The sequence below is a fragment of the Archocentrus centrarchus genome, chromosome 7, assembly GCF_007364275.1.
Source record: "Archocentrus centrarchus isolate MPI-CPG fArcCen1 chromosome 7, fArcCen1, whole genome shotgun sequence".
NCBI classification, from domain to species: Eukaryota; Metazoa; Chordata; class Actinopteri; order Cichliformes; family Cichlidae; genus Archocentrus; species Archocentrus centrarchus.
In genome coordinates, this window is record NC_044352.1 from 25,289,546 (window position 1) to 25,305,254 (window position 15,709).

Sequence of the window (15,709 nt, forward strand, 5' to 3'; positions counted from 1 at the left end):
GTGAGTGTAACGTTATTATGAGGCTTTGACTTCACTGTGTTTGGTGAAAAGGGAATCGTGCTTGCAGTGCAGTCCTGCTTGTGAGCAAACTGTTACTGGGTGTTTTGGTAGTTTGTGTCTTTGTCTTCCATGTCATCCCATATTAGATCAGGTCACACTGAATAACTGGAATGTTTTCAATAGATTCAACATATGATCTCTAACAGTGAGACGTCATTCCCCTGAAGTGACCACTTAGGAGGAGAGAAATGATAAAAATGATTATGGCTGCTTCCAGGTGTATCACTTTGTGGTGTCCTAGCTGGGTTTCCCTGTTTTAACAAAGCTTGTGCTCACTTCTATTTTATTTTTTTTTGTCCAGATTTCCAGAGAGTAGATTAGATTTTCACAAAATCCTCCGCAGAATTAAATCTGGAAATTTCCAACTTTGATAAAACTGATATTTAAAGGAGAGTCAGTCCTTCTCTTTTACTACATCGTCTTCGTTGTTGTTCTTCCTTCGGCTGCTCCCATTAGGGGTCACCACCGTGGATCACTCGGCTCCATCTCACGCTATCTAGCATCCTCCTCTGTCACACCAACCCTCGGCACCTCCTCCTTCACTACATCCATGAACCTCCTCTGAGGTCTTCCTCTTTTCCTCCTGCCTACCAGCTCCATCTTCAACATCTTTTGTCCAATATATTCACTAACTTTCCTCTGCACATGTTCAAACCATCTCGGCCTTTCCTCTCTAACTTGTCTCCAACCGCTCAACCTGAGCTTGTCCTCTCATGTATTCATTTCTAATCCTGTCCAGGGGACAACAAACCAGTGGACTCCTAGTCCCAAGCCAAACAAACATATTTTTTTGCTTATTTTTATATATAAAAAAAAAAAAAAAAAAAAAAAAAAAAATATATATATATATATATTATATATATATATATTATATAATATATATATATTAAATAAATCCAAAATTATTATTTGTCTCTTTCAATGTTATTCTGATATTTTAGTGAACATATACAAAATGACCTGAGAATTGTAGCATGGACTTAATAGCAGCGCCATTAAGAGTCCTCAGTTTGTTTTTGTTTTTTTGCATTTTTGGCCACAGCAGCTTTTTATCAGTAGTGGAGAGAGACAGGAAATGGGGGAGAGATACAGAGGAAAAACACACGGGCAAATTGGCAACGGGGCCGGGACTCGAACCGCGCTGCCTGCACTTCAATGCGGCATATGTATGTGGGTTGCCGGCTTCACCACCAAGCCACCCGGGAGTCAAGAGTCTCAGTTTCCTGTGAACTCTTTGGTTTCTGTATTTTTCATTAGATAATTGAATACATCATGACATGTAATATTTTTCCTGTTGTTGATCCTATTTTAAAATCAATTTAATTGATCTTTTTTTTCTTCTTTTTTTCCCTTCAGCAGCGGTCACCACCCTCCTCTCCCTCCTCTCCTCACAATGATGTCAACCTGGGACCTTCAGCAAACCAAAGTCAGTGACTCACTGACCAGCACGTAGCTCCCCCTCCTTGTTTATTAAACTAAATAATGATTACTTAATATTAGCTCAGAACATGTCAAACAGAAACTTTAATCATCTATATTTCTGCATTTTAGTAAGAAGATGTCGATCTGTGGGAGAAACTCTCACCAGTATTTTCTTCACCAATTGTAACCTGTTAGAAATGAAGTATTTCAGAGATTATGTCATTTTAATAGCTTACATTCTTGTTTCAGTGCCAGGCCCACTGACTTTGACTTCTTGGCTGTCAATTGGCAAAGGGACCTTTGGAAAGGTATGCTGAAATAATGACTTATTTATCGATCTATATCTCTGCTGTGAATACGTCTCCTGTTTTTGTTCTCTGTCGTTTCCTTATTGAAACTCATTCAGTTCACACATTCAAGAGCAGAGACTCTTGAGTAAAAGTTTTCCTTTTTCTTTTATTAATAAATAACAGATCCTGTTTGAAGGTAGTAATGGTGGGTCACGTAAGTCAATCAGAGTTTTATTGTGCTGACCTTGTGAGACAGGTGAGCGAGAATAATAGAGAAGGAGGAAAAGCCGTAGTGTGTCATTGGCTGACATTGCAGCGAGGGTCAGTGAGAGGTCTACCTGCTGACTACTGTCTAATCAAATGTCCTCCTTTCTTCATGAATCATTAACTGTACAGTCCACCGAGGCCTCTTATGGTTTCCTGAATGCCGTCCAGTGGAACATAAAAAAATATGGACATTCAAACAACACAGTGTATGCAATAAACTAATCTTTTCTTTCCAAACATATTTGCATTTCTTTTCATTGCTTCAAATCAACCTCAGGACCTTTTAGCTCTTTCTATCAACGCACTTATCATATTTCTCAGTATCATCTGGTTCCACAGATCACATATCTGCTGTGTACACTACTTTCCTGTCATATCCTGAAAGCAGAGTGCAGAGATGGCTGGCACAGAACTGTTTTGCTAAACAAGCCACTAACAAGTGAACCTCCATACAGGTCCTGCTCGCTAAGCACAAGCTGACAGCAAATTCTATGCCGTCAAAGTCCTGCAGAAGAAAATCATCCTGAAGAAAAAAGAGGTTGGGCTCTGCTGTAATGGTATCAATGTTTCTTAAAGCTTGAAAAGGATAAGCTGAACTCCAGAGTAAGATGTCTGTGGGAGGTAAGTGATTAAATTGGTGAATGCATTTTGAAATCCACACACTGAAATGTTGACAGGATATGGGGGTGAAGATTGGAAAATACCTTAAAGCAGTACACGACTTCCCTCTTAAATGTCTGTTTATAAGGTGATAGTGAGTATCTTTGATGTTATTAGTGTTTTTACCTAGCAACATGATCGCAGGCTTATCTAATCTATAGTCCTGTACAAAGGACAGATTTTATAGTGGCCAGAAATACACCAGGGCAGCATATAATTTTTGATTAGACGCACTGATCATTACTACTGAGCTCACTCCTAGGTGACCTTCCCAGTCACCCTTTCCCATCACCTTAAGCCCCAGTGGTTGTATCCTTGGCTGCTCCAGTCTGCATGCCAAAGTATCTTGGCCAAGATATCGAACCCCGAGTGCTCCTGATGCGTTTCATCGCGGTGTGAATATGTGTGTGAATGTGTGAATGAGAATGTTGTATAAAACTATTTGAGTGTAAATGGTAAATGGACTAGTTCTTATATAGCGCTTTTCTACTCAGTCAGAGCACTCAAAAGCGCTATACAACATGTTTTACATTCACCCATGCACTCCCATTCATACAAGCACTTCCATGTTTACTAAGCTAAGTGCTTTTAATTAGCTAACATTCACACACATTCATACTCCGACAGGACGGTCGGGAGAGCAAACTTGGGGTTAAGTATCTTGCCCAAGGATACATTGGCATGTAACCTGGAGTAGCCAAGAATCGAACCGCTGACCTTCTGATCAATAGGTAACCTGCTCTACCTACTGAGCTACAGCCACCCCCAAGTAGAAGTTCAAGTAGAAAAGCGCTAAATAAGAACCGGTGCATTTCCCATCTGTCATTTTGTTCTGTGTTCCTCCCAGTTGAAACACTGATAAATATACAAGTATGTTCTTGAGTGTGAAAATTTTGTCATACATGCAACCTTTAAGCAAAGAATTAAGTAATAATTTAAGCATTTCATAGAGTGAAGGATGACTTATTCATCACTATTTTAATTACTATTTTAATTTGAAAATAGAAAAGGCATTTTTTTTAAAAAAAACAAGTCTCTCACCAAAAAATAACGTTAAATGAATCTTGGAAAAAAAAAAAAAAAGTCTGCTTTTCAATATACAAATAAAATATTCAAACTTCCTGTTAACTCACACATTAACAGGATGAAAAGAAATCATTGATGTGCTTCTTTTTGGTCCAGTGCATGTGAGCACATTAACTCCAGGCCAAACAATTTGACTCAATACTCATATTATCCTGAGGTGCTCAGGAAAGATGTGAAGTTTGCACACCGTTACAGAGATACCTTATGTTATATTAAAGTTATGTCTATAATTTTTGGACATTACTTTTTTATTATTATTATTTTACTCTGTACACCATCAAATTGAATTTGATTTTAGACAATCAAGATGTGATTGAAATGCAGAACCTTCAGCTTTGATTTGAGGGGTTTTACAAACATGCAGCATTAACTGTTACAGACATTTTTATAAATGACAAAGAATGTGTCATTGTCCAAAAACCTGTGGACCTTACTGTACATATTATTATATAAGGAAAGATCTTGCAGATCAGTTAAGCACCTTTGTTGTCTTTTATTTCTTTGTATTGTTTATGTAGATGCTGGCATTAACACTTAAAGTACATTCTGTAAATATTACACACACATGCATGCATTCCTCATTTTATAGGCTAATTTCAGGTTTTTGCATCAAAAAACTGCAACACAGCTAGGGTCTTTACGTGAGTAAGCTAGCTGTCTTTTACCTGGCACTGAGCTACTTGACTTCCCTCAACTTAAATTTTCTCCCTTTTCCATCTTTAGCAAAAGAACATCATGGCAGAGAGAAACGTGCTGCTGAAGAGCCTCCACACAACCCGTTTCTGGTTCGGCTCCACTACTCCTCTTCAGACTGCAGAAAACCTCTACTTGTCCTGGACTACGTAAATGGGGAGAGGTACATGCACATTTTTTTGTTAAAACTGCCAAAAAGACAAAAATACAGCACAATAGCTGTTTTCCTCTTTGCACTCAGTTAGGCTTCTGGCATTATCTTCATATTTAACCTACAGGTACAGGAGTGATATTGAGCTTCCCGTCTAACTCAAGAAGAAACAATGAAGCAGAAACCCACAAATCAAACATTTCTTATGTTAAATCTTGCTCGTCTCCATCTACCGATCAGATGGTTCTTATTTTACTTATTATGCAAGTTTTGTCTACATTTGCAACAATGGGCTCTACACTGTAAATAATTGGGTGTGAAACATGGTCAATGCCATGTTGTTTTATTCCTGTATACCGTATTTTTCGGACTATACGTCGCTCCGGAGTATAGGTCGCACCAGCCAAAAAATGCATAATAAAGAAGAAAAAAACATATATAGGTCGCACTGGACTATAAGTCGCACTTTTTTGGGGGGGGTGATAGAATCCGAGACCCAGAGCAGAAATTCCATCTTGAACGGCAATTTAAAATAATAATGGATTAAAGAACAGGACGAACACGGTTACGCCTACGTTATGCTAACTAGCACATTCAGCTACATGACGCACAACGAACACGTGTTCGGTATGTTAACGTAACATTATAAGTTATTCAGATAACCATAGCATAAAGAACATACTAACAAGTTAACCAAACCATCAATCCATTGAATTCTTAATCCTCGGTGTCACTTCTAAACAATTCCGTACACTCCGTAGACGAAGCGCCGCTTCCTCTTGTGTCGCGTTAGTCAGACTCGTCATCAGCTGCAGTTCCAATTATTCCAGCCTTATCTGAATCCCAACAGGATGGTTTGTCACTGAAGCCCATGTTTTCTTGATCCATCCAATGACTTCCAGGAAAGTTGGGTGGCGCATTCTCCCAGTTGCCGTTAAGCTGTGCTCTCCATCATCCACTGCGCCCACAGGTTACGCAAGACTGCCTTAAAGCTGCAGTTCACGGAGATGTCAAGTGGCTGGAGTATTTTGGTTCATGTGTTATAAATGTCAGATATACGTCGCTCCGGAGTATAGGTCGCACCCCCAGCCAAACTATGAAAAAAAGTGCGACTTATACTCCGGAAAATACGGTACTTTGATTTTTGCTGTTCAGTTCTGCTAAGAAATCCTTAACTGACAAGAACCATCCAAAATCAGGCACAGCGTATTATTCATTTTTCACTGAGTTTTCTTTGTCTCATCCCTCAGCACATTTTTAACATTGTGTTATTTTCTTATTTCCACCCACCTTTCTCCCTTTGTGTAGTTGTTCTTCCACTTGCAGAGAGAGAGGTGTTTCTCAGAGCCCAGAGCGAGATTCTACACGGCTGAGGTGGCGAGCGCCATCGGCTACCTTCACTCTCTCAACATTGTTTACAGGTCAAAGAGATGCTTGAATATTTATTAAAATTTACTAGTAATCTCTTTTTGCTTCCTATGCTGACAGTCTGATTTGTTCTTCTTCACTGTAGAGATCTGAAGCCAGAGAATATACTTTTAGACTGCCAGGTAAGTCAGGATCAGCCCATTTGCTTCAATGCTTTATAAAGGAAACAAACAAACTTTATTTGTATATGGTATTCACTGTTGTGTGCCTGCAGGGCCATGTGGTGTTGACAGATTTTGGGCTGTGTAAAGAGGGCGTGGAGCCTGAAGGAACCACCTCCACATTCTGTGGCACTCCAGAAGTGAGTTTACCCCCCACATTCTTTGTGGCGTAGGTTCAACAAGGTGCTGGAAGCATTCCTCAGAGATTTTAGTTCATATTGATATGACAGCGTCACACATGATGCAAATCTCCCCTTCCACCACATCCCAAAGGTGTTCTGTCGTATTGAGTTCTAGTGACTGTGGAGGCCATTTGAGTGCAGTAAACTCATTGTCATGTTCAAGAAACCTGTTTGAGATGATCTGATCTTTATGACACTTGAAGCAGCCATCAGAGGATGGGCACACTGTGTCATAAAGAGAGTGACATGGTCAGCATTAATACTCAGGTACATGTAGGCTGTAGTGTTTAAACAATGCTCAGTTCAATAAGGAGAGATCATTAGGAGGAATTAAACATGATTTATTGATATGCAGAATCAATTAAGTTATTTGGCTCTTAGACTCAGATGGCCCGTCATGGCAGAATTAAATCCCAGCGGTGATAGGAATTAGGCTGTCTAGATGCTGGGGGTGAAGAAAAAGATGGAGCACTGAGTGACTTGTGTAAGGTGGAGATGGGGAAGAGGCAGATTTTCTTTGATAACAGTTTCTTTTGTTTTATTTTTTGCTCTGTTTAATGTGTCTAAAGTACTTGGCGCCAGAGATTCTTCGCAAGGAAGCCTATGACAGGACGGTGGACTGGTGGTGCCTGGGAGCAGTACTCTATGAGATGCTCTTCAGCCTGGTATGTGTATTTTGGGTTTATGGATTATGAGTTCTGGAAATATACACATAAGTTAAATTTTCAATGGCATTGGGCGCCTGGGTGGCTTAGTGGTGAAGCTGGCGACCACATACATATGCTGCGGTGCGGGAGGTGTGGGTTCGAGTCTCAGCCTGTTGCCAATTTACTTTATTGCATTTAGCCGACGCTTTTATCCAAAGCGACTTACAATGATGATACAGTAATACAAAAAGCCAAAACATTAAAATAAAAACATTAAAAGAGTTAAACATTAAAAAACAATGTATGTCTATACACATCAGAAGTACTTGTCCTAGTTAGTGCAGGTGTTCTCTAAAAAGCTCAGTTTTTAGGAGTTTTTTAAGAATGGCGAGGGACTCTGCTGCTCTGGTGGAGGTGGGCAGCTTGTTCCACCATCTGGGAACTATAGAGCAGAACAGTCTGGATTGCTTTGGGGAGATGTTGGGTAAAGCAAGGCGACATTCAATGGAGTAACGCAAAGGCCGAGACGGAACATAGGCCTTTAGGAGCAAGTGCAAGTAGTAGGGCGCTTGTTCTGTCATCACCTTATAGGCAATCGTGCAGGCTTTGTATTAGATGCAAGCAGCAACCAGAAGCCAAAGAAGCTCAATGAGAAGTGGGGTCAGAATCTTTTCCCTTAGACACAAACCTGGGATAACTTAAAGTTTATGATGTTATAGTGTACTTTCTCTTTTTTTAATTTAAATACCAAAATTCTATTTATATGCATCCCTCCTGTTCAGCCTCCTTTCTACAGCCGTGATGTCGCTGAAATGTACGATGGGATCCTTCACAAGCCGCTGCCGCTGCCTCCGGGGAAGTCTGAGGCCGCCAGCTCTCTGCTGATTGGTCTTCTCCAGAAGGATCAGCACAGACGACTTGGAGCCATCGCTGACTTTGTAAGTCGTTCCACCTTTGCTTTTAACACAGGTGTTTTCCCCAGACAGGAAATAGGCCTAGTCTTAAAATAAGAATAACTGCATTAAATGTTGATGAAGCTAAAACCTTGGGTGTTGTCATTATTTAAGTGTTTTGGGTTTCTTTTGAGGAGAGCTCTACATCCAAGCCTGCTGATAAAATTGACCTATTATGCAGCTGTTCTCTCATAGCATTATACATCCACGATGTCCTACAAGTTACACTGTATGTGTGAATTCTCTGAGAGGAATGGCAAAGGTAAGGTAAGCTGTTTTTCTTTCTTTTTATTTATAGCTGGAAATAAAGAACCACACCTTTTCTCTCTGATCAACTGGGACGACCTTTACCACAAGAGAATCGCTCCTCCTTATAATCCTAATGTGGTGAGTTGTCATTCGAGGCTGCCCGTCTTTGAACCAATCAGCTACTCATTTCTTTTCTGTGTACCTGCTTAGGCAGCTGTAACCTTGTTAACGGGCTATCTCCTCAGCAGTCATTTGCCTTCGTTGGTGTTCTGTTTTCTTTCCATTTGCTGCATATTTTTCAGAGGGATCAGAAAACAAAAACCCCTCAGATCAGTCCCTCTGCATATGTTCATGAATCTCTTTGTCCTCTCTTATAATATTATCTAGCTAAAGATTAATGCAAGAAAATCCCCCTGATTTTTGTAATCTGTCATTTTGTAGCTGAAAATTTTTACTTGTTACATTGCAATGGAGTGCCTCTGCCTTTCAATTACTTCACATGCAAAATAAAAATGTATAATACTTTATTTAACTAAAAACAAGATAATTTATGGTGTAGCTAAAGGGTTATGCTAGGCTTTTTCAGTATTATGATGGCGACAAATAATATGATGTGGATTGCCTCACAGGTATCATTAAATCTTTTTATAAACCGACCCCTCATAAAGTTGACTAAATTTTAGATCAGTGTTCACTAGTCAGACTTAAAACTGCTAGTGCATCCCTCTCTGTTAGTTTTTATATTTAGAACACCTTATTGTATATTATATATAATGTAATAATAGCACTCATACTGTTTACAACTTAAAATTGTTTCATCTTTCAGAGGGGCCCAGCTGACACTTCAACATATTGATCCTGAGTTCACCAGAGAAATGGTTCCTAATTCGGTGGGTCGGACCCCAGAGTTCAATCCTGGCACCAGCTCCAGCAAACGCCTTTAACGGGTTCTCCTTTGTCGGTACTGAGGATGGCTTTCTGTGAGATCCAGGGGCGAATCACAGAATTAAACTGTTTAAATCTCAATCTCAAAGAAATCTCAATTACATTTTTTTTTCACAAAGATAAGTGTTCCTCATGTAACGCTGCAGGAATCCCACATGGCATCAATCGTATTTGACTGCTGCAGTGAACTGAGCATGTAGCAGAAAGGGCATTTCTGCAATGGAGACACTGATGAAGTTTGAAATATGTAAAATTTATTGCCTGGAGCTCCTGTGTTTAGGATATCCATGCAGTTGGAGCATCCTTAAAATGCAATGTGGAGTCTTTATTTCATTTATTTGTTGAGAAATGAAGAACACATGAGCCTGGATAGACACAAAACATTCATTTCTTTACTTTTGTTTTTTTATAAATACACAGGCTTTAGCATGTTGTGCCTGCACAAAACACTGTCTTTGTGTGCACATCAAGACTTAGTGTTGCCTCTCACTGTTCCCGTTTTTATAGAAACTAGATCCTAATGAACATTTGTTTATGTCAAGCCGTTATAATAATCATGGAGCTCAACACTGAGTTGAAACAGGAATAATATCTAAAAAATTACAAGAACAAATTAAAATAAATAAATAAATAAAAAATTAAGAGAAGGGAGGATCGACTGGGTAGCGGTTAGCATCGCTGCCTCACAGCAAGAAGGTCCCGGGTTTTGAATCTGGAGCCTTTCTCTGTGGAGTCTGCATGTTTTTTCTGTGTGTGCGTGGGTTTTCTCCAGGTACTCCGGTTTTCTCCCACAGTCCAAAGACATGCATTTAGAGGGGTTGGGTTAATTGGTGATTCTAAATTGCCTGTAGGAGTGAATGAAAAGGATAAGCAGAAGAAAATGGATGGAATAAAAAAAAGTTTTCTTATACATAACCAGCTAGATAGCAAAAATTCTAGTGTGCTAACTCTGCAGTGCTTTTCTTTTTTTTTTAGCATCAGTTATCAGTCACACTTTGTCACATTAGCATGTTTTATAGTGCTAAAGTGACTAGCAGCCTTTGTTTTTATCTGTTTTTCAGAGGGTGCTACTGATCATCTTGTGCAACATGTTTCTCCTTAAAGACCAAAAGAAAATCTTTGACCAAATAACCAAAGAAGGTGAAAAAAAATGCTTGAAGGTAATGCCAGCTGTGCTGCCCACAGTGATAAAACACTGTGGGCATCACAGCTGGGTCGAAACACTGCCTACTAGTTGTTGCAGCAGTGGTCTTGGCTGTAAATGTGCTAAATGTCCACACTGATTTGCTTATGATGCATTGATGTTAAAATACTCCATGTAGTAGCTTTTTAAACTTCAGTCAGCTACACTGCTGTGTGCACATTATGGTTGGTTTATGATCTGGTGTATATACAGTAGTCATGTGGAAAGTATTCACATTTTTATTTTGTCTAGATTATTTTAGTCTGTAGATAGTTGATTAGTTTCGTTGGATTATTTAGCAGGTTAAAAGTTCATGTTGTTGTGGAAATACTGTATCGAGTATCTGTAAATATACAGTAGCAGCTTTGCAGCAGGATTATACAGTACTACTGTCATTATATCAGTGTAAACTGTAAAGTGCCTCTCTGACTTGGGAGTGAAGTTGGTGGTGGATGGTGCTTGATGATTTTGCAGTTATGGTGATACAGTTAAAAATGTACACCCAATAAAATGTCCTTTTTTTTTGTTTTTCTAATTCCATTCACAAATGCCTGAAGTCTTGTTTGTATAGCTATTCTTGTTTCTGAACATACTATAGCATGCTGATATTTACCTCCTTAAAACTTGTTCATTTTATTCAAACACTTCATCTTCACAAATGGTGTCTAAGATGCTTTACTGTGAAACCAAATACACTGATCTACCCACTTGATTTGTGGGGTGACAGCTGTAATTTCTTCCTTCAGATGGTCTATTGATCCTAGGAGTCAAATTCTGCTCTGACCTTTAAAGCAGTAAGCATGTGCTCCGAGCTGCCGTTCACCATCTGATCCTGTAAACAGTTGCTGTCGAGGTCACGCTGCCAGCAGCGGCATCACACATGACTGAAGCCAACTTTAGCGAAAATCCGTGTGTGTGTGTGTGTGTGTGGGGGGGGGGGTGTAAATAGAAAATGTGTTAATAACTCAGATATATACCAAAATATTTACATGTTCTTTTGCCTACATCATTAAATGTGACAAAACTCTGTTTTTGGTAACTCACTTCAGTTACTGACTGACTTGTAAAGCTCTCAAAAATCACAAAACTCTGCTGAGATGACAAGATTTTTATGTTTGTTAGCCACTTATATACTATAGACTGATCTGGAGATTAAAATGGGATTAAATTCTTAAAAAGGACAGGCGACTACAAGTTCAGTGGACCAACATGTCTCATAACTTGAGGAGAAATTCCTCTTTAGTACAAACTGGGAACTGTTTTCATTGTTTTGTATTTTTACTGACTGGTTTCTCTTAATATGTGTGATAGATATTGCTAGTGGTGGGAAAATTAGTCAACAATTTTGTGAAAAAGAACTGAACTTCTCACTCTAATTTAACAACTATAGTTACATAATGTTTTGTATATTTTAATGGTTTTTTTTGTCATACGAAACACAATCATCTTGATACGTTGTTCTCTAAATAAAAATACACCCCTATGAGTCATCTGAATTTTAGTCCTTAAACTTAAGTCTTCTTACAAAGACAGCTGCTTTAAACAGGCTGTGTAAAATGAAGACATGTCTGAATATATGCACAGAATTGCACATAATTCAATTCAATTGGATTTATATAGTGCCAAATCACAACCGTGACCTCAATGTGCTTTATGTTTTAAGGTAAAAACCCTACAATCAAACGACCCCCTATGAGCAAGCACTTGGTGACAGTGGGAAGGAAAAACTCCCTTTTAACAGGAAGAAGTCTCTGACAGAACCAGGCTATGGACAGTTTGCTGTACTGAGTTTGTGTATTGGTGCTACCATATGTCAGCAAACTGTATTCGTCTGTAAGATAGCTTCATGGGGATTTGCTGAATCCAGAAGAAAAAAACAGTGAGCAGGTAGTGGTGCTGTTTTATGCAGCACATAAGGGAGAAAAGTTAAATTTTTTTAATGCACAGTTTGGACATGATTTGTAATTTTGCTCTCTTTGGAATCAGAATATAATCATTTCAGATTATTTTTCCATGCAATAATTTAAAATCCCATATCTCTTACTGCTGGTAAACTTTATTTTGGTATAAGTAAATACAACATCACTTCTTTAAAAATGTGAATAAAAAAATGCAGATGAAAGTCGTACAGTTTGGAAATTATTTTGCAACACATATGAAACACCATCCAGCACGACACAGTCGCTCAATGTCCTTTTGGCACTACATTTTATCTTATCACATAAACATAACTGCAAATGTTGTGGATCTACTGATTCTCATTGGTAAATTATTTCTGCATGCTTTTGTTCAGTTGTTAAGGACCACAGTTATGACAGCTAAAAAAAAACAAGCTTGCAGTAGTTGACTTAAGGAGGAACAGTGGGGTAAGACGGGCACATTTCTCACTTGACAAAGCAGGAGAAGTGGGTGTGTTTTACAGGCCTGTGCCTTCTTCCTAATGGAGCATGCCAAAATGTCCTCTTATTTAAAAGAAAAAGAGAAAAACAATCAGGAATAATTACGAAATTTAGAGTAGGATTGTCTCCCAAGTGTCTTCCGAGTGCAAATTTCCATAACTGTGAAGAGAGAAACGCTGTAATGCTGTAAGTGTAATGTAAGTGATAATGTGTTGGAAGACAGGTTAGTTTTAATCCAGATATATTAAGGTTTTATAGCAACTTAACAAAGTGCTTTCCAAGAAAAATAAAACTGCATAATCCATACACTAAACCAATGGCATCAACAAAGCAACATAATAAAACAATACCTGCATTTATCCAACCGAGATAACGGTGAATAATTAAAAGAGCTAAAGAAAAGATTTCAGATAAAGCAGACTTTAACCCTTTAACATTCCGGGGGTTTGTGTCAAAAACGCCTAAGAATTTACTCAAATTTTTAAGTTAAAGCTGTTCCTAAACCCTTGGACTATGTGAAAAAGCTGGGCATTTTGGAAAGGTAACATTCTATATTTTTTAATACAAAAGTAAGATTTCCTCTAAGTGTAACTATCAGAAAGTTATTCTCTTTTGAACAGACAAATTTGAAGATTTTTTTTCTCGCCTAGATTAAAAAACAAAAAAAACAAGAGATTAGACAGTTGAATTTGGTACTTATGGACTAAAACACATCATGATTGCAAAGAATAAGGTCTTGGCTATTCCCATTTCAAATTTGAAAGCAATAGCTGTAAATTGAGCATTTTACAGCATATTCCATAAGGTATGGGTTGTGCGTTTTTCAGAGTGACATTTTTGGAGACACTTGGACAACCCTGAAATATGCAATAACTTCTGAATGCTTCATCCTACAGACATCAATGAGGGCTCTAATGAAAGCTTACACTTAGAGGAATTAGAATATAGAGCCAAAGCCACTCTCCCTGTTTTAGAAATTCATATTTTATCATAAAAAGCAATAAAGAGTACACTAAACGTGTGCATTATAACAGTAGTCCAACCAGTGCTATAGTCAACAAACATTTTAATAAACACACAAATATTACTATATATACTATATACATACTATATTTAAAATAAAAATATTAAATAAAACTATTTACATACTCATGGCACATTATTATTTTACATGTTCTTTTCTCTGTGTCAGTCATCACGGTTTTACAAAGGCATGGTACACACTTGACTGGAGTTTTTTCATGGCACTATAGCCTTTTATAATCTTTTCTTTGTGTTTTGGCAATGTTTGAACAAAAAAACCCCATCAAAACAGCAATAGCACACATAAAACATCTTTTATACATGAGCGCACAGAAATCCTGAAACCACAAATCTGTCATTCGAAGGATGCTCTGTTTTACAGAAAGAACTTAGACCCCTCAAACTATACATCCACGTGTTCAGAATTTCATTGGCTAAGCGTCTGTAGCGTTATTTTTATTCTGTGAGCTGATAGGTTGGATCTGTTGTCATCAGAATGTGGGCAGGAGCTTGTGGTAGTCTGTGACACTCATTGGCTATTCCTTGCTACAGACAGCCGTCACAGTGTCCCAGTTGGTCAAGTTAGGTGTCAATCAAAGCCTAAGACCCGGAACTTCCGATTTGGAGCAAAATGGAGGCTCTATCGGCAGCTATACAGCTAACAGGAGGCAACAAACAGGTTTACGTTTTTCAAGAAAAGTTTAGGCTCTGTTTTTGGTGCCCTTGTGGATACGACTCGTGTTTTTGACCTCATGGATGTATTGGATTATATTCACTGGACTGTTACGGACAGAATGATGCCAAATTTGTGGAGAATTATGAAGATTTGGAGTCCAGACGAGCGGGTCGAAGGTAGGAAAGTCAAATTACTAGTTCGGCTATCAGCTTACAATACCCTGCGCTGTATATGCTGTGATTTTTGTACATGGCAATGGCATACATGGTTAGAAAGAGGAGAACCGTGGCTTTCTTTTAATGTTTCGTATGTGTGTTTTGACAACATAGGGACGGAGAAATTTGACTGTATATTGTAAGAATTCTGCGCGACGGCCCTTGATCGGGCCGCGGAACGTTAAAGGGTTAAATGACACCCTTAGGTGAGTCATCTCTCTTTTTATGATGGTGGCATTGTCTTTTTTCATCATTGTAACTTCTCAGATTTCATCACTTTATGTTTCATATTATATCAGCACAAACGTGTCCAAGCCAAGCTCTTGCAACCTGTGGTCACATTAACCAGCAGACTTTTTATTTTTTAATATTTCAGGTAAGATGAACAAATAAATTATTAATTCAACAGTGAAACTGGTTCGCCTGAGGGAGGAAAGCTGAGAGATTTTAACAGCTCACTGTCACTTCTGTAGAAGTGTACCACTTAGTGGTCAAAAATCGCAAACACATCACATGTGACCAATGTTTCCTCATCCAAGCAGAAGCCAAAGAGGTGCAGTGTATGCACAGAGAAATGCATGCAACACATATGGTTCCCCCACATTTTACTATCATCATATGGGCGACAGAATCTGTCATGTCCTGGATACTTCACATTTCAGTGTGACATTAAGATGCAAATGCAGGGTCCAAGATAAACACTGAAATTGTGTTCTTTTATTTACTGTAATGCTGACTACATAAACTTTAGAAATTATAGGAAACACACTCAGTGTGAAACTGCACTAATGATGAGGAGCCAGTACAATACTGAAAAGGATGATGCTGAAACAAGAAGGTGAACTACAGTTACCATCCACTGGCATCTTCATAAAGATATACAGACACCAAAGCTGCTTTAGATGGATACCGCCCCCCCCCCCCCCCCCCCAAAAAAAGGGAAAGCAAAAGCAAGGTATAACCAGCACATAAACATTTCACAAATAGTAAAATTTATTATCTAGTCAGTTTAAAATAAG

The 15,709-nt window shown here is 38.6% G+C and overlaps 1 protein-coding gene across 1 annotated transcript; it reads left to right on the forward strand.

Annotated features, from left to right (window-relative positions):
* The first annotated feature begins 1,618 nt into the window (after positions 1–1,618).
* On the forward strand, positions 1,619–12,468 carry LOC115783654 (serine/threonine-protein kinase Sgk2-like). The gene is given in 17 exon segments (XM_030734577.1): positions 1,619–1,647; positions 1,732–1,765; positions 1,767–1,790; positions 2,495–2,513; positions 2,516–2,577; positions 4,509–4,553; positions 4,556–4,627; positions 5,938–6,050; positions 6,143–6,179; positions 6,272–6,358; positions 6,970–7,065; positions 7,830–7,985; positions 8,299–8,314; positions 8,317–8,387; positions 9,076–9,090; positions 9,092–9,181; positions 9,183–12,468. Coding segments are annotated over 17 exon segments (1,017 nt in total). The 3' UTR covers positions 9,234–12,468.
* Positions 12,469–15,709: the final 3,241 nt, after the last annotated feature.